At 40.5% G+C, this 18,409-nt stretch overlaps 1 protein-coding gene across 1 annotated transcript; it reads right to left on the bottom strand.

The window, feature by feature from the left end:
- Positions 1-498: 498 nt before the first annotated feature.
- Positions 499-14,040, bottom strand: RFC4 (replication factor C subunit 4). The gene is made up of 10 exons (XM_013939761.2): positions 13,814-14,040; positions 13,202-13,280; positions 9,050-9,129; positions 7,703-7,822; positions 6,668-6,811; positions 6,268-6,388; positions 5,150-5,275; positions 3,465-3,545; positions 1,477-1,593; positions 499-724 (listed from the first exon to the last, which is right to left on the bottom strand). The coding sequence occupies exons 1-10, from the start codon at positions 13,936-13,938 to the stop codon at positions 629-631; spliced, it is 1,089 nt and encodes a 362-aa protein (XP_013795215.1). The 5' UTR covers positions 13,939-14,040; the 3' UTR covers positions 499-628.
- Positions 14,041-18,409: the final 4,369 nt, after the last annotated feature.

Below are 18,409 nucleotides of genomic sequence, written 5' to 3'. Positions count from 1 at the left end.
AAGCTCTAAAAAACTATAATTTTAAAAGCAGGAATGGAATGAGGCTCTTGGGGGGGGGGGAATTTAAGCACTCCATTTTAAAAATGCTTAACTCATGACCCAGATGTACATTTCTACTTCCTCATCTTTATCTTACCCTTAAACTATACAAAAGGTTTCAATCCTGTTACTGAAAAGTGATTTTTATGGTAGTGTAAGGTTACAGGGTTCAGGATAAGATGTAGATTGTAGTAAGACATCCCTCTGCTGCCAGGTTCATTCTGAAGCCTTGAGCTCAGTAGAGATGTGGGCTTTTGCCCAGGCCCATTTTAAAAGCTAATCAGGAACCTAGGTTGAAAGGAATAGTGAACTAGTTCTTCATATTTTCTGCACAGTATATGTACTCCTCCCATTATGTTTATGCATTTACTACTACTCAGCTGTAATGCAGGAGTGTTACCAGGCACTTAGCCAGTGATCTCTAAATGGTACAAAAAAAAGACAACTCTTACTCCACTGTTAGTTTTTCTAACTGCTGAGCAGTCCTTTTATTGCAAAAACAGTACAAAAGTACACAGATCACTTCCATCAACACTGAAGCCACCCATGAAACAAAAAGTTGCTCTACGCCACTGCCAGCCTGCTGAAGCTAAACGTTCTGCGTTAGCTGCTGCATCACAAGGGCACAGAGACTCATCAACTGCAAGTATTCATCAGCACCATCTGCCAAGCATTTGTCTACTTCCTGCAAATAAAGAGACAAGTTATGGTCCCGTGACCACAGAAGGACAAACTGTTTATTAGTTAGCAACTACTTCTCCAGCAGCCATCACATCATGCCAGTCACACCATACCAGGAAAAATTACCTCTCCGAGCCTCCATGTTCCTGAGGAGACCAAGGCTGACAGTTTATGTAAGTGAAGGGATGCACCATTAGCGCTGCAACTCACTGCCAGGAGAATCACTCTGCTGGCAAACAGCACTATCCATCTTTCTTCACTGAATGTAGCATGCAGATCTGCACTACAGATGTCCTCTCTTCTTGGTCAAAATTGAGGAAGTTATTTCATTTTTTGTTCTTGGGAAGGCATAGTTTACAAAACTGCCCAATAAGCAAAATAAACTCACACTTTTATCTTGCAGCTCTTACTTTACGCAGAACCTGTCCTCATCTCTTTGCTTAATTTCCTCTCCAAATTTATATCAAAACAAAACAAAACAAAACATCGGTCTCTTGTTTGAGCAACATTAGGACAATCTAATCTGGCCAATAATTCATTTGTCTTAACCAGGATTTCAATGCTTTCTCATAGAACTTCTTAGCCTCCCCAGGAACAAAAATTCACATTCTACCATGAAATACAGCATTCAGAACTAAAAAAAAAATCAAGAATAGTTGGGTATACTTTTTGGGAGAGAGAGGAGGGGTGAACAGAGATTGACCAATAGAGATTAATGGAGATTATTATTTTTAAGAATTCAAGCTACAGTCTTACCGCAAGTTTCTCAACTATAGCAGATTTCTGCTTGTCAGTGAAATCTTCGCTCTCAACGACAATATCATGAAGCTGGTTTAAAAGCTGAGCAACAGCATATCCTTCGTTTATCAGATTCTGTATCAGGGATAGAGGAAAATAGCAAGAGCTTAGCAAGAGCTAAGCAGCAGCAGAAACACCACAAACTGAAAGATCAATCCAAAAAATTGTGCATAAACTGAAAGACTTTACCGGATGTTTTTATGGAAGTTGTTTTATAGCACAAGTCAGTAGTTTACATATAGTCCAGCATCCCACCTGACAAGTAACCCAAAGTGAGCACCTAGGAAAGAGCTTAAGAACATGGCAGGCATATAGTGATAACCTCACCCAAATATTCTCACAGCATGTCACAATTTGTATCTATCTCAGGGATTTCTTCAGCCAGAGACAGTTTTAAGCATTTAGAAACCTCTAGTGAACCTGTCCAATCTCACTCTAAAATTAGGAAAGCTTGGCATCCACAGCATAATCTGGCAGTTTCACAGCCTTCGCAGCCACCTACTTCAGTTTATTTTCTTCACTCTGGTATTTACTAGCCTCAAGCATGTAGAGATCTGCAAGGCCAAAGCTTTTTTGATAAAATCAGAACCATGACAATTAAAGAGATTTTTTTTATTATTTTTTTTAAAGATCAGTAGTGCCAAGTTATAAAAATGGCAAATACTGAGCCATTTAAGCATAAGCACTGAAGCCATTTAAGCACAGAGAAGCTTATAAAATTAGAAGAAACCTTACTTCTCTGTACAGCAAAATACACATCCATGCTTTATAAAAGTATATATTCAAGTTCTATCAACTGTATATCGAGTACTAATATTTAAGCAAAATTCCACCATGAGGCACCTACTCTAGAAACTGGAGAACAGTTCCAAACTCCTACAAGTAGATTACATCAGGTTCTGATGAAGGACTACCAGGCCCTAAGGATATGTGAAGTCCATGTTATCATCTCTTACTGTAAACACATTTCTATACACCAAGGTGAGGAAACTTGAAAGTGTAAGGCAGTGACATTTGTACAAATCCTGGTACAACAGTTCTCAGATCTGCTGCAAGTTTCTGGGAGAATAAATCCAGACTTAAAACTGAAGGTCCAGCCAAAACCATCCTATGAGGCTCTGCCAAGCGGAAAGCAAGATGTTCACCCATATTGCCTTTCTCCACATGGGTAGGAAACATTTCAGTGGAGGGGAGAATGGTACCATGGCATGTCCCCCCCTGTGTCAGGGATGGGGGGGATTCAAGATTCAGTTCAAGACTGTTTAAGCCTTCTTTAAATTCATGAGTTTAGGAATTTCCCATTCTTCAAAGAGTAGGAGAAACTTTTTTTTGTACTAAAGAAAATAAATCCACCTCTATGAATGGGTAGCTTGTGCCTTCTCCAGCAATTTTTATTTGAAGTCACTGTGGTTTGTAAGATGAACTTACTCACTAGGGTACTACATGGTAAACATGTCATATTTTAAAACCAGAGGCCTATTACAACTTTATTCAGATATTTCACATATTACATAGCCTCTGTGTATCCATAAACTGCCAAAGGTAAGATTTTTCTCCCACTCCCCATTTCCCCCAAATTGTCTTTGAGAACCTGGATTGTAACCTAGAAGGTTACTAGTGCAGAATATTCACTGAGGACATAATCCTAAAGGTCTGAGCTGAATGTCTTACTAGAAATTCTTACTCTGCATAATTCCACCTAACAGCTCCATAGCTTTACTTGGGAGAAGGCCACAGTCAAGTTGGTATGGAATCTTATTTTCACCTTTACCAGCTCTTACTCAAAAGGGTAAGATCACTTTATCACCTGGTGACATATATGCTTCCCAAAATTTGCATCCTAACTGACCTGAGGCCAAATGCTCTTCAACTGCAAGCCAGTAACCCAGATACACAGGGCAGGGACTTAGAAAGATATCCAGACTAGAGTACTAAGAGAACTCTACCTTTGCCGCCATTTCCAGTTTTTCAAATGAACTACTCTGGCAGGCAGACAGCAATCCATCAATTGTTTCTTTAGGCACAACCTGTAAAAAGAAGTTTTTAATTTCAGCTTTGTAAGCTTAAAATTATAAAGTCATGACTAAAGCTGATGCTTACGGTAAAAGATTCAAACTTTTTATAAAGGAGGCCATTTTAGCATTTCCTTCCCCTACACACCATACCACTCTCAAATAAGTATATAAGACAAAGTTACTCGATTTTAAGATTGAGAGCTAGGCTTTGATATTTTTTCTATATTGGCAATACCGAAAGAAAAACTACATAATGATAGTGAACTGTCAAAGCTACATTCCCAAATCAAAACATGTAATTACTTATTCAGGACACTGACTAAACCTACTTCAACAATTAGATCAGGCTATGCTTTCTGTACCATTCTGCAGCTAAGCAAAACAGCAAATCAGTTTCTCTCCAGTTAAGCACCAGTGACATCCAAAAACAAGCTCAATGCAGCAAGATTAGTCAATAAATCGGAAGACAAAAAGTCAGCAGATGCCATTACTTAGCCCTAAGCAGGGAAGCACTACCCGCATTCCCCCCTATACTCATTGTCATTCCTGCCAGTGTCTGGACAGTTTTTCCTCTGGTTACAAAGCTTCCTTATATTAGTCTTTTGTACAAAGGTTACAATAAAAACTTTGAGTTGTTGGTTGTATGTTACTACAGAGATGTAAAGTTGGGTTCCTTTGGTTTAATAAATATTATTCAGCAAGCTGTCAAATGGAATTTTACGCCTTCTCTTTCCTATCATTACATCAATCTCTCTGCCAGGTTTTTTAGAAATTACCACTTTGAGTGGTAAGTTACATGTAACACATGTAAATAAAATCCAGCTCTTTTAATACAGCTAGATACACAAAACTGAACAGAGTTCACTGAGAAGACTTAAAAACTGTTCTACAACAGGTGCACAGCAGCATTTGCCTCTGTTTTCTTTCCCTCAAAGTGGCAAACCCCAAAACAGGTACAGTACAATTAGCCATGATGGTAGCACCTTCAAGGCAAACTAAGACATTAAAGCCCATTTACTTCTGGCTCCTCCACTCCCAGGCTCAGATTTCTTGCTTTAGGGGGTGTTTTGTTGCTATAGAAACACCTTCCCACAAGTTACTAGATCCATTTTCTCCATTTTTTGCTGTCCCTGTCAGTATTACTTAATGTTATTCTGGAGAAGCCACTGCTGTTTTGTTAAAAAGCAAAAGCTGTACAGATGCTAAAAGGGACAGTGTCACTGTGAACATTACACTGAAAATGAGCTGTTATTCTCCTGCAGTGTTTCCAAACCATGTTTTGTAATGCTGCATAATGTATAATTTTGCATTCACAGGCAGAATATTTTAAACTCTGTTTAAACTGTAAGACTATTTTACAGTTTTCTTTTAGTTATACAGTAAGTTACTAGACATTTGCTATTTAGTGAGCGCACAGAATGAGGCAGTCATTAAAATTATGTGTGGGTGGGTGGGGATTAGTTGTGTATTGGTACCATACTAGCAATACTAATAGGAATACAACCATTTTTATCAAACTTTGACCAAAACACCCTGAATAGACACATGAAGCAAGTATGCTTATTACCCAACACTTCTCAAACTAATTACAGGAGAAATTGTAAAGCATAACTTACCCCAGCAATTTCAGTGACTATCTTCTCTGTGACCTCTTTCCCGCCTGTTAGGCGGGTTGCACTTTGAAGAAAAGTAATCGCTTTTCTTAAGTCTCCTTCTGACACTTTAACAAGGTAAGATACTGCCTGAGAAACAATGTGGAAAAATGACAACTTATACTTCCATTGTTAATTAAAATCCAGTACACTTTTTCAGCAAATTGATTTTAAAATGTCAAGTAATACCTGAAGCAGATGGTCACAGACAGGCTCAATACACAAGTCACAAAGCAACATCTCTACTAATATAAATACTACTACAAGTCTAATGCAGATGGCAGCTTTCAGGAACAGGATTTCATATTACAAATACATGCCCAAACACTTCTCAAGTTACTTGTCCCAAAGCTGAAATGAGGCTTAGGACAGCAGCACACAAGTGTGATGTGATCCACTGTTTATCCTAGATTACAGAAACTTATATTACCTATGCAGCTTTTAACTTATTCTCTGATGTATGAGGCAGCAAATTTAACTTGCTCTCTAAAGCGTGAGGCAACAGATTCACAAGATGCATAGTTATATTCCATGGACTAAGTTACACCTAACTCCTCAAATCTGTCAACGCCTCTTTGTACATGCAGAAGTACAAGTTCTGATTTTTCTTTTGCGTTTAAATGATACAAAGGAACAAAAATCATCTCGTAGAATATTTACTTTACCTTTACTCATGTTTGCCAGCCTTAAAACTTCATGAGAAATACAAAGTTTGAGTAGTTTGAAAGGCAATAGAGGAAGTATACATACTGAATGCATTATTAACTATGTAACACTGTAAGCAGTGCAAATGTGTGTTGACAGCTTCAGAATGAAGCATGGTTTAATGTGAGCATGCTCAGTACAGAACTAAAAGCCCTGTGATTTTACGCTTATTTTCTTTGGTGGACATTTCTCTGGTCTTAGGAAGTCTCTGAAAATTCTACCCCATCTATGGATGAGAATAATATCTAAATTAGTTTATATACTATATTGAGCACAACGGAGCAGCCTGGAAAAGTAGTGCTAATTAACCCCCTTTCACTTCAATGTAATTATGCACTGGATTAAGCAATAGAACTATACAGCAACTATGAAGTTACCTCACCACTGATTTTCACTTGTTCTTTCTCAGAAACATCCAATAGTCTCTGCTGCTGGATTTTGTCTGACAAAGGTTTGAAGCGGAACTTGGAGCATCGAGATGTTAAAGGTTCAATTATTCTGGAAAAAAAGATAAGTGTCTTGGCAAATGACTTCATGGGTCACAATCATACAGATGAAGCTATCAGGGCAGAAGACAGCAACATAACCTTAAAATTGCAACACTGTAAAGAACAGAAGTTGAAACCTAAACATTGTCTTCAATCTTGTAGTACTCACATAGCTGCAGCTCTATTAACAGAGAGCTGTGAAAACTAGGTATCAGTCTCACAGGAAAAAAAAAAAAGTACTGAATAAGAAGAGCGACAAGCCCAAGGAAGTAACAAATTTGACACAAACCTGCTGATGTAGTTACAAATAAGGCAGAAACGTGTTGTTTTAGATTCTTTTTCCATCGTACGTCTTAAGGCTGCCTGGGCTGCTGAAGTCATAGAGTCTGCTTCATCCAGAATCACAATCTTAAAAGGAGGACAAACTTTACCACTGGAAAAAACAAAAACAAACAAGAAACCCATTATCCAAGAGACATGCAGACCTACAAACCAAGTAAAAAATATCACTGCAAATGGTAGCTCATATTTTGTTCAAGTATCTATACAGAATAAAAAGAAAAAATTCAGATGTTCTATTTTTTTGATTATTTTTAGATAAGGGATGAATATTTGTAATAAAGGGGTAGGGATTGATTTCACATACAAAAACTGACACTTGAACACTGCAAAAATTCTCTAATACTTGTATTCATGCTTGAAGTTACTTCCTTTAATAGCTAATGCAGTATTTTCTTTTACAGGCTTCCTGATTCCCAGAAATTGAAAGAACACTGTAGCAGACCACTTTCAGTACACAAGTTCAGATCATTTCCTGCCAAATGGTCCAGGCACGCAGTTTCTTCCTGTTACATTCCACAATCCATTCTTTGACCTGCACTGCTTCACCTGTACAGGTCACCACCAGAACCTTGTTAGCCTCTCACCAACTAGCATCAATTTTGTATAAGACTGCATATTACGGGTACTAGAGAACTAACTCCTACCATAATTTATGAAAAGTCTTTCTATAGTAGTCAGGCAGCATTTGCAAAGTCAACAGCGTATTACTAAATCCATAAGGCTAGATCTTTTGGAGGTCTTCACCTCTCCACCTGAATGACCCTAATACCACCAGTAAAAAAAAAAAAAATCCACCCAGGTATTCAATCTCTCAACATGAAATAAAGCTTAGCCAAAGTCTTGTGCATGTTGCAAACTTCTAGGCAGTGCGGACCCATTGCTTGCATTAGAATTATAAAATTAACCTAAATAAAAACAACCACATGCATGGTCCTAAGAAAGAAAGTCCATCAAACAGGGTCAGCTTTGATCCTGTGCTTACTCTGAACGGCTTCCAGATGCAGTTAGCTGGGCAAAAGCCTTCACTTTTTCCCGAATCACTTGTATTCCACGCTCATCAGAAGCATTTAACTCAAGAACTCTCTGCCGGAATAATTCAGGCCTGCAAAATTTTCATTACAACATGTTAACTGTTAACTTTTGTAATGATACATTACAAAGTAAAACAACAATCCTTCTGGCCTTTCTGAACGGCAGATATTTTGCTAATGTTACTAAATAATATACTTTGTTAAAAGACAATTACTTTGGAGATCATTAAATGTTAGATATGAATTTCCATTAGCTATTTTTAGAGTTGCCTCCTAGACCACAGGAAACAGTGAAGCCTGAAAATTACACCAGTTATCCAGGAAAAAAAAGAGAAAGTTGGCTTCACAAGTTCAGGACATTATGTTATGTGCCCTTCTACTTATATGCTGTGAGCCAAGTGGAAGAATCAATAAAATCCCCAGATATAATCATTTGCAGTGCTTTGCAGCTGCAATACCGCCATAAAGCATCCATCTAGAAAATATAATACAGGCAGTATTTAGCAGCAGAGTACTAGGCAGTAGCACCTCTGAGGAAAAAAAAAAAAATTGAACACAGGGGATTTTAAAATCTGAGAATTCAAATGGATGCACAGTAAGGAGTTGTCCTCTCCTAAAAACATCACTAGCCAAAAATTAAAGACAAGGGAAAAAACAAGGTACCAAAGTTGACATTAGATTTGTTCAAAACATCAAACCAACTTCTCATTCATTTTTTGCTTACAGGGCACTGTGAGTCCACCAGTCAAAAATTCCCAAATGTTAGAAGTGAGTCAATAAATGTACAAAGAGTTCATAAGAACTACAACACCTGCTGCATTTTACTTTGACTCCCAATATTACTTTCAGGCACAACTAAATGATGCGTAATGGGAAGAGTAAGATTCACCCTTTTCATGAAGTGCCTTGAGATCTATGTATAGCTAAGAACTTACTGAAGATATTATTAAAATTAGAATTCCTTTATAAAGTTCAATAATGCATATGCAAGCCATTTCTTTTCATACTCTTTTCTATTATAAAGACATAGTTGAAAGTACATAGGGTTACATGGCTGCTAGTCTCAAGCAAGTGTTACAAGTCTATATTGGTAACAGACTTATGACTGGACAACACGGAAAGAAATCTCATGTTACAAGTGAACAACAACATGAAGCTCTTCCTAAAAAAAACTTTCAATGGATGCAAGAGTTTCCAGATGCCATGTGAAAACAAGTAAGGACCAGAAGCACTATGTCACATGACTGGCAGACATTTGATACAGACACTTATACCAAAGCTACTAGATTCCAGCTTACCCATAGAGTTCTCTAGCTGCTGCTAAAATTGTGGAAGTCTTTCCAGTTCCAGGTGGGCCATAGAACAACAGATTAGGAAGCTGAAACAGCAAGGCAGAGTTTTAAAACAAACAAGCAAAAAACCTTCAGCAAAATCTACTGGAAAACCAAGCACTTGATAGGACAGAAATTATCCACTCCTTCTGCTATATAATACCAAGCCCTTCACTTTTAGGTCACTGCATATAGTGCTTTAAAAGATGACAAATCAATTGATGTTTATAAGACTGCATGAACAAGCTGACATTTGGTGGCACAATCACAAGTTCTGTCAAAACTGATTACTCAATTCATATTTTATTTGGCTATATTGCCTCCAGGCCAAGTTTGATATAAAGTTACTAAAGCATACAGAGCTTACTGCTACAGATACGCAGTGTCATGCAAATTTATCCAAAGATGCCCTTCAAACAGTCTGCATACTACTAGCAGTGCAGCTATGATAAAATTTGGCACAGGTTAACTATCCCATATTTTCTCAGCTCCTCAGACTGCCTTTGCAGGCCATGCTGAGAGTTCTGGGCTGCCGTAACTCCACTGCAGTAAGCACAAGGTAGCTTGTGAATGCCTGCACTGTAATTGTGGTGAGTGCAATGCAGTAATCATGGAGATGCTTGCAACGATTGCCTGGAATATATGAGTGCTAACAAGTAATTTTCTACATTCATCCAATGATTTTTTGAAGGAGGAAATCAGTGGCATCTCTCAAAGAGATTAGGATTACTGATCTTTCAAATATTTTCAATAATTGCCTTGGCGTGAAAATAGGAATGCATTGAAGAAATATGCTGACACAGGAAGATCAAGCAGCACAGCAAAGACTGCAGTAATAATTATAGGATGACATTTAGCAGTACAAAGTATAAAAATCTCACAGTTTGAGACTGTAATTAATTATCTGCTAGGTGCCTGGAATTCATCACCTGGAAGTAAAATAAAAATTGACTTAGTTTTATCTGTCAGTCACAGGAACAGCCTGAGCCTGTGTAACACAGTGGTCCTGGGCTGGGTATTTCTGTACAGAGATGGACAAAAATTAATACTAACATGGTGCTAATAAGACTTTATCTGAAAAGGTACATACAATTCAGGTCATCCTTATTCAAGAAATATAAATCCAAACTGAAAAATGTGATTAAGGGAACAGAGAGCTTATCTTATGAGAAGTGGCCAAAAGAGTTTGGTTTAGTTAGCTTAGCAAAACAAAAGCTGGAGGAATGACTGTTCTCCATGAAAATATCAGAGAGCAGCAGCAGGGACAAAGAGCAACGTTGGCACAAAACCAAGTTGCTATAAATTAGCTATGAGTAAGCTTTAACTAGAAAACCTCTTGTTTTCAGCCATCAAACAAGTGATAACTTTCTGTATAACTAACTCAAGTAATTCCTCTTATAAATTGATCAGGCTGCACTTTAAAACACCTGCCTTTGACAGTAGGGGATGGGAGTTGATGACCCAAAAATCCCTTCCAATTCTACATTCTTAGAACAAGAATCCAATAGTCCCCTCTAGTCAATAGCAAAAAGACTAGCCCCAGTCTGACTTGATTTCCAGCCCTTAATAAAGGTTCTATTTTTAAAAAGAGTTTACTAAAGTTAGAGAATTTCATGCTGAATATAGCAAGCAATGCAGACAGAATGGGAACAGCAAAAACAAAAACATCCAAAGAGCGTATAAAAATGCAAGAGTACACATATCATAACCAGAAAACGAAATATAGACAGACCTGTATAGTAACAAGCATCCCTTAACAACTAAGACACAGAGAACAGACTCACTGTGTATCTACTGTAAAAGTATGAATAATACAGCCTGAATCTTTTACAGTAAACAAACCCATTTCAAGTTTTGCATGTTCTTTCTGCTAGTGCTTGTTTCCCTGGTTATTAAAAAGTAAACGCATTCAAGACTAGTACACATTTTTTCCAAGTTTAGTTAGATACCACATTATTGTCTCCCTAATTCTCTTAGGAAAGCTCCAGGGAGAGGAAATGTTTACTAAGTGACAGCTGAAAATTCAGTAACAACCATGTTAAGATAGTGCACTGCAAAGGTAGACATTTTGTGGAGCTGTGCATTCACAAGATTCATAATTTCCCCCCCGTATGCTAATCCACACTCTGCTAGTTCTCAAAAGGAGCATTAGCAAGTAAGAAGTTTTAACAAGAATCTATGTTTCCTAATTCCATTAAACCCATACTTAACTAGTGTTTGTGTGTCAACTCACCATTTATGCCTCCGTTCTCATTATAGTTATCACCAGTATTTATACTGCTTTTTCACAAACCACAGCCTAATCCTTTATGTAACTCAGTGGCAGTATTTTTAACAGACTGTAACCTGATCCAGTTATCCGTTTTTCCACGCTTGCCAGGGGTAAGCAGAATACCTGTAGATATCTTACCCTGATTATAGGAAAGTTACTGCTCATAGCGCAAACCTCAAGTCCTTTTCTAAAAGTTCTGGTATAAGTGAGCATGTAAATTGGAATGATCAGCCTACACTTAACCCTCTTTTCAGTCATTAAGATACCATCAAGTAACTGAAAATTAAAGAATACTATGACACATGTCAGCTTCTTGGCAAAAAGCAGGAATGGCAACAGCAACAAAATTGACAGTCCTGGCAGGCAGAAATCAATTTCACCAGCTCATAACCACTTGGACTCTGGCCTCTCCAATTTATAACAAAAGAGATGCTCGCTATTTAAGACTGAGATGTATCAGCGATCTAGGAGTTCTGCCCTATTTAGCAGCTCCCAAACTTAGGCCCACAAATAGTTACAGGCAAATCAACAGAGCACTGACTCCCCACTTTCAACACTAAGGTTTAGATAAAGTGCATTACATGAATTTACGATGTTCTCACAGCAGTTTCTGTAGTTGCTATCAGTACATTACATTACAGCAACTGCGAGGAAGGGGGCCTACAAAATCTTACTATTGGATGATCACATGTACGCTACAGGTCACAACACTGATTAACAAATTCATGAAATTAACAGGAACAGTAAGACCATGAGAGACTCAACAGAGCTCCAGATTCAATAAGAACCTCTAAAACAAGCATCAGCCACCTCAGACTTTAATTTAAACTTTTGCCCTTTAATAAAAATAAGTCCTTTCAAGAACTAACAAAAATGCCTAGATTTTATAAGCACCAAATATTTTAAACGACTTGAACGACTTTGTTCTCAAATGTCCTGCTGAGTTTGGGTAGCTATGATAAAATACAAAGCCTGTAAGTATAAACAAAACGTATAATTTGACTTTTCAACTTGGGAGGCAAAAAGTCACTGCAAATGTACTAGGTGCATAATCCTAGAAACATGGCTGATCCAGAGGCTATAAAGTTTTAAATAGCTGTTGCTCAAAATAGAACTTCCTAATCCATCACCTAAGCAATGTTACAAGACTGATGTGCCAGGACAGAATAGGTGCAAGCATCTCTTCTCCAATTAGTTGCTAATAGTTCCTTACTAATTAATTCAACTATATAGATAAAGTGCAGCAGTGTTACTGTATGAAATAAACTGTAAAAGTCTTTCCCAGTTCTGTCCTACCAGCTTCACCTTGGTTCCCTAAACTCAAACAAATCAAGTACTTAAACCTTAAGAAATTCTGATTAAATGAATATTTTCAGATAGAAAGACTCATGCTAGTCAAAAACTCAGAATTCTTTGGTAAATTGGTTTAAGATAAAACTTTCAAATACGTAAGATTACCAGTGCATGCTGCACATCAGAACACACTAGCAGTGAAAAGCTTCTTGCAAAAAAATCTAAATATCTGAATTGTTCATTATAGTTCTCAGCGAACAGATCTCAATCATGAATGCCATCTTCAAAACAGCCTTACCAACCATTTCAGCTGGCATTAGCAGTCCATGAAAACAGAAACATCTTTTTGATGGAGTTGATGAGAGTTAGAGAGCTGGAAACATCAGAAACATCACACTCCTCACAGTATACTACTAGAAAATCAGTTTGCTTGTTTGTAAAGTACTACTGAAAAAATGATCATTCCTAACTTAGTAAAGTGATAATTCATAACCACTGGCTAAAGGTTCTTCTTAACCATACTATAATAGGGTAGCTGTCAGCATTACACTCACATCAGCACCTTCCAAGGACTTCTTCAGCACAGCAACAACTTCATCCTGGAAAGCAACTTCATCCACATATTTTGGGCGACTAAATAAAAAGACATTAAATGCAATCTGTTATCTAATAAAGTTTCAGCAAAAATTAGAATTGAGAAAAACAATACTTTGCTTTCAGGTGACATTGGGCCCTGAACATTTACAGCAAATTCTGTATTTGAGATCAAAAACATAATGGAGGAAATCTGTCATACAGCTCTAGACTATAGTACCGAAGTGATTTAATTTTTTCAGGAAGCTGTTTGCCTATTTCTCTTGTAAACATTAGTCTATAGGCTTTGGTTTTTTGTTGTTTTTTTTTAGAAGCACAACCGTCCTGCAGCCTACAGTGTTTTACCACTCTGGGGGCTAACACAGGCTTCCCCAAAAGCAAGCATTTTCTCCAAGAGAGGGCTCTTGCAGCATTTCACGCTGCTGGTTTTCCCCGGAAGCACAGAGAGCTGCAGCTGCTCTCCCAGGCAGAGGCGCCCATAGGTGCCCCCCTCCTTTCCGCACCCCGGGGCTGCGGACACCCCGGTGACCCGCCTGCCCGCCCGCAGCCCCCGGCCGAAGAAGAGCCCTTACTATTTCTCCACCCAGGGGATGGGTTTGAGCCGCTTGCCCTCCCCGCTGCTCCCCGCCGCGCCCCTCTCCTTGGCGGCGGGGGGCTTGGTGCTGATGGACGACGGGCCTTTCAGGAAGGCCTGCATGGCGCCGCGCCGCGCCCGGCCGCCTCACGGCCCGCGGGGGGACGCGGCGCGTCGCCTCAGCCCAGCCGTTAGGCCGGGCACGTTACGTTACGTTACGTTGCGTTGCGTTGCGTTACGTCACGCACGCGCCCCCCCCCGCTCCAGCCACCACACGGCCGCGGCGCGCGGGCCCCCCACGCCACGGACCCCACCGCCTCTTCCCGCCAGCGCGCGCCGGGCGGGGGCGGGGCCGCTTCCGCCGGCCGCGGCCAACCATAGAGCGGGGGGCGAGAAAGCCCGCCCCTCCCACCTCCCCCGCCCCGCCCGCCTGACGTAACTCCTTCTAGGCCGGCCCCGCCGAGCGCCCGCCGGCGGTGGTGCGCATGCGCCAGCGGGGGCGCGGCTCCCGAAGGGGAATGAGGAGGGCGGCTCGCGCGCCCTAGGCGTGGCGTGTGGCGCGTGGCGTCACCTCCGGCGCGCGCCGTGCCCGCTCCCCTCCCTTTCCCCGAGCGCGCCGGCGCCATGGCCGGGCCGCCCTGAGGGCGGGCGGGGGGACGCCGTCCCCGAACCCTTTCTCCCGTGAGGCGCGGGCGAGCGCCCGTGGCCTGGTGGCAGGGCCGCCTTGGAGGGGTGCCCAGGCCCCCGAGGAGGCGCCGAGCCTGTGCCGCTGCCGCCCTGCTCCCGCTGCCCCGGGCCGCTCGCCGTTGTGCGGGCGGCGCCGCTGCGGGGAGAGCAGCTCCCCGGGCGGAGACCCGGCGCTGTCCGTGCGCAAGCTACCAGCTGCGCGAAACGGGCGAAGTGAATCCCGTTTCTTTACCTGTTACTTCTAATAATCTGCATTACAGCAGTAACGGGGGGGGGGGAAACGGTATGATTGATGTGGGATATGATGTGACAGTTCCTTTTAAGGAAAAAAAACAGCCCTAGCAGATTTGCCGGTCATACCGCACATGCACGCTCTCATGCTCTGGGTAGCTGCAGCTTCGCTTCCCTTGTATATACGAGCTGTGTAGACAGAGACTGAACAAAGCAATTCTGCTACCAGCAGCTGCATTTTGTGTGTGTGGTTGCAGATGTTCTGCTTTACTATTTCCCCGTGGCTACTCCTGTGCAGGAGGCACAGCCAGGGTGGCCTGGGCGGCAGCAGGACTCGTTCAGAGCAGGATCCGTGCAAGGGAAAGAAGGGGATGGGGAAATGGTCTCCATGGCAACAGATTAACAGTCTTTGGAAAAGAAGATGTAGAAAAGAAATTAGGCTGGAAATGCATCATTCTGTCAGTGACACAAGCCTGTAATTCTTGTCTGGACATTCTGAATAAATTTTTTTCTTCTCATCTGGCATTCTATTATTGAATCATGAAATCCAGATGACAGCTGGGCTAGCAAGAAATGCCTGTACATATAATTACTGAAGTTGCCTGGTTCTGGATGAAAATTCAAAGCTATTTTTTCCCACTGTGATTATATTTGGTACTTTCAAGTCATGGCGACTTTGAAATGGTAAGGATATATAAGCATCTAGAACCAAATAGCTTTCTTTCTGAAACTGCTTGAACCTTCATTGTATTTTTGAAACTTCATTATATTTTGTGGTCTCTATCCTATCCATGCTGCTTAATAGAACCACCTCAAATATTCATAACATTTGAGTATTTCATCAACTACATATGAGCCTCAGGTTCAGTTCATCAAGGGAGCTTTCCTTCTGTTGCATTAACATAACTTTCATAACAGAACTTTCTGTTTTGTTACATTAGCAAAAGCAAAAAAATTCCAGAAACAAACAAGCAAACCCAAACTACTCGCTTACTCTGCCCCTCCCCCTCAGATATACAAAGACTGAAAATTACTCCTGCTGTATTCTGCATTCAGTAATCATCTTAAAGTCCAGCATATCAAACTCAGTTATGATGTCCTCTCAGTTGTTTGTCTCCAGGGTTTCACATAGCAAAGACTTTTTTACTAGCCCTGTCAGTGCCCCCGAATTTGTGGTCCTCTGAAACTGCCACAGTCTAATGCACAGAAAGGCTAGCTTAGCTTTAAAATGCTAATCATTTGGTGTATGCTGAATTTGTTCTTTAAAGTACTATGACATAATTGACAGTGTGTCCACAAAAAGCAAGTCAGTTATTAGAAAGTTAAAAAAATCTGTTTATTCCTTTTGAGATAAGACAGAAATGTGTTTTGGGGATTTGATTTAAAGGTTTTATCAGAGTTCAAGAAGGAGAGACAATCAGTTATTTGGAGGGGATTGGTTTGTGGGGGCTCTGACACTTTTAATTTGCTATCCAAAACTGTAAGCCCCATGGTGTGTTGGTATTTTTATAACTGTAATACCCCAGTAGCAAATGCCTCAATACTGATACAGATTGTAGGCAGCTTTCTTCCTTATGTTAGCCAGGTCCTCCAGCCACACCTGAACCCTAGCATCTTCCAAATTCTTTAGGTCTGGTTTCACAACTGGTCCAAGTAGATCCAAGGGTCTCCTGGCTGCTCTTCCTTGCCCTCTTCCTTGGTCAGTGTTCAGCAATCCAGCTGAAACCTACTATTTGTGTCTGTGTTTTGGCAGGTATTTCCCAGCAGCTCAGTGAGTTGATCCAATACATTGCACTACTGCTACAGCGAACAGGAGGTAGGAGTGGGCGCAGGGGGTGGGGGATGGGGGGGGGTGAAGGACTGCCCCTTTTGGCACCTTGAGCTGCTCTGAATGGAAAGCCTGGTCCCCTTCTTCCCCACTCCCTCTACTGTGTTGGCATTTGTGTATGTGCAACCATGGACGGAGAGTTCAAGGGCTCATTTGGCTAAAAACAATGTGTCCGGGGTTAGAGAGAGTAGCAGAGCTGAAGAACTGGTGGGAGGAGAACATCTGCCTTTGTACCTTACTCTGCCTGTTGCCCTGAAGGCCTGGCCGTGTGACTAAAACTTGATCCAACTGAGGCTGCTGCTTTTCTGGAGAAGAGTCCTGGCTCTTTTAGTGACAATGAAAGTAGACAAGTGGCTTCCTTACAGTGAACTATATAATATGTTAGACAGTAGGAAATAAGCTGACCCTAAAAATTACAGGATCACTGTCCAACAGTTTTGTCCAGAATTCAGACTTTGTTTTAAATGAGGAAAGATGATAGTGTTTAAAGAAATGAATGCAAGTAGAAATAGGTATATATTGATTTTCTTAGAACTTTAACAGGAAACAGATTTATTTAATAACTTTCAGCACTGGAAGACTTTTGTCAGATTATATAAGCAGTGTAGAACACACTGAAACCGGCAGTTTTCACTGTCCAAGCTGCATAAACAAGATGGGGTTCAAAGCAGGGTGACAAGAAAGATGAGAGGTATGAATTGGCTTCTTTTTGAAGAGACAGTAACTAGGACAGAATTCAGCTCAGCTTAGGAAAGAGTGTCTGAGGGATATGATAGGTATATAGAAAGCCATGATTAAAATGGAGAATGTGAATAGGAAATTATTCATCACTTCTCAAATGCAGGAACTAGAGACATGAAATTGAACTATCAGGCTCCAAACGTAAAAGCAAAAGAGGTATTTTTTCACACAATGCATATTTAAATTGCAAATCTTGTTGCCACAAAATGCTAGGGTTGCCAAAATTATAAATAGATCCAAAAGTGACTAGACAGATTCATGAAGAAATGGTGTATTAAATACAGTCAGGAAAATGCAAACATAAGCTCAGAAAGTCCCTGAACTAGACTGCTGCAATTTGAGAGTGGGGTATGGATAGGAACTCTCTCTCAAATGCCCCCTCATTCATACACTCTTTCCTAAGCATATGGTAATAGCCATACTCAGGTTGTTAGTCATATAGGAAAGGGGTATATATTTATATATGATGAAAAAGAAGGAAAGATTAGGTTAATCTATATATAGTTTTTGCCAAAACAGTGTCCCCTTAAATATTGGCAATAGCTGCTAGAAAACAAGCTCTTACAAGAATACATTGAGAAAGTTTCAAAAATATTTTCCCAAAATAATGACCGCCTCAGCTGATCTATGGGTCAAAATCATTTTGAAATCCATCTGGCCAGGCCATAGGAATTTGCAAGCATTTTTTGTTTGCAGTGTGCAAGTTACTGTTTATTAAAATTGCTTACAATGCTTTGGCCTCAGCTGTTTGCTTCAAGATCTAATAAATGGCTGTTGATTTGTCAGGGTGTCACTCCATGGAGAAATCAAATTCTTTTGCCTGTCGGCCATCATTTTAATAGTGGAATCCTAGTGTTTGTACAGCCCCTGGCCCTGCTTTCTGGTGAGACCCTGGCTCATGCCTGCAATGTAAATCATCATCCTCGTAACTCTGAGCCATATAGATCAGAGAGGGCTTTTATCTTACAGAGAGGAAATCTGTATTTGGTAGTAGCAAAAGTTCTGGCTCAGTTTCACGAATATACCCATCACTGGAAATAATTGTTACCATGGTAGTGACAGACTAAGTTGCTTCTGTATCTCTGAGCCGTTCCTTAGTGACAGGCA

The sequence above is a fragment of the Apteryx mantelli genome, chromosome 9 (genome assembly GCF_036417845.1).
Source record: "Apteryx mantelli isolate bAptMan1 chromosome 9, bAptMan1.hap1, whole genome shotgun sequence".
NCBI lineage: Eukaryota > Metazoa > Chordata > Aves > Apterygiformes > Apterygidae > Apteryx > Apteryx mantelli.
Note: the sequence above shows the minus strand (reverse complement) of the source record. Positions and strands in the feature narration are given on the sequence as shown.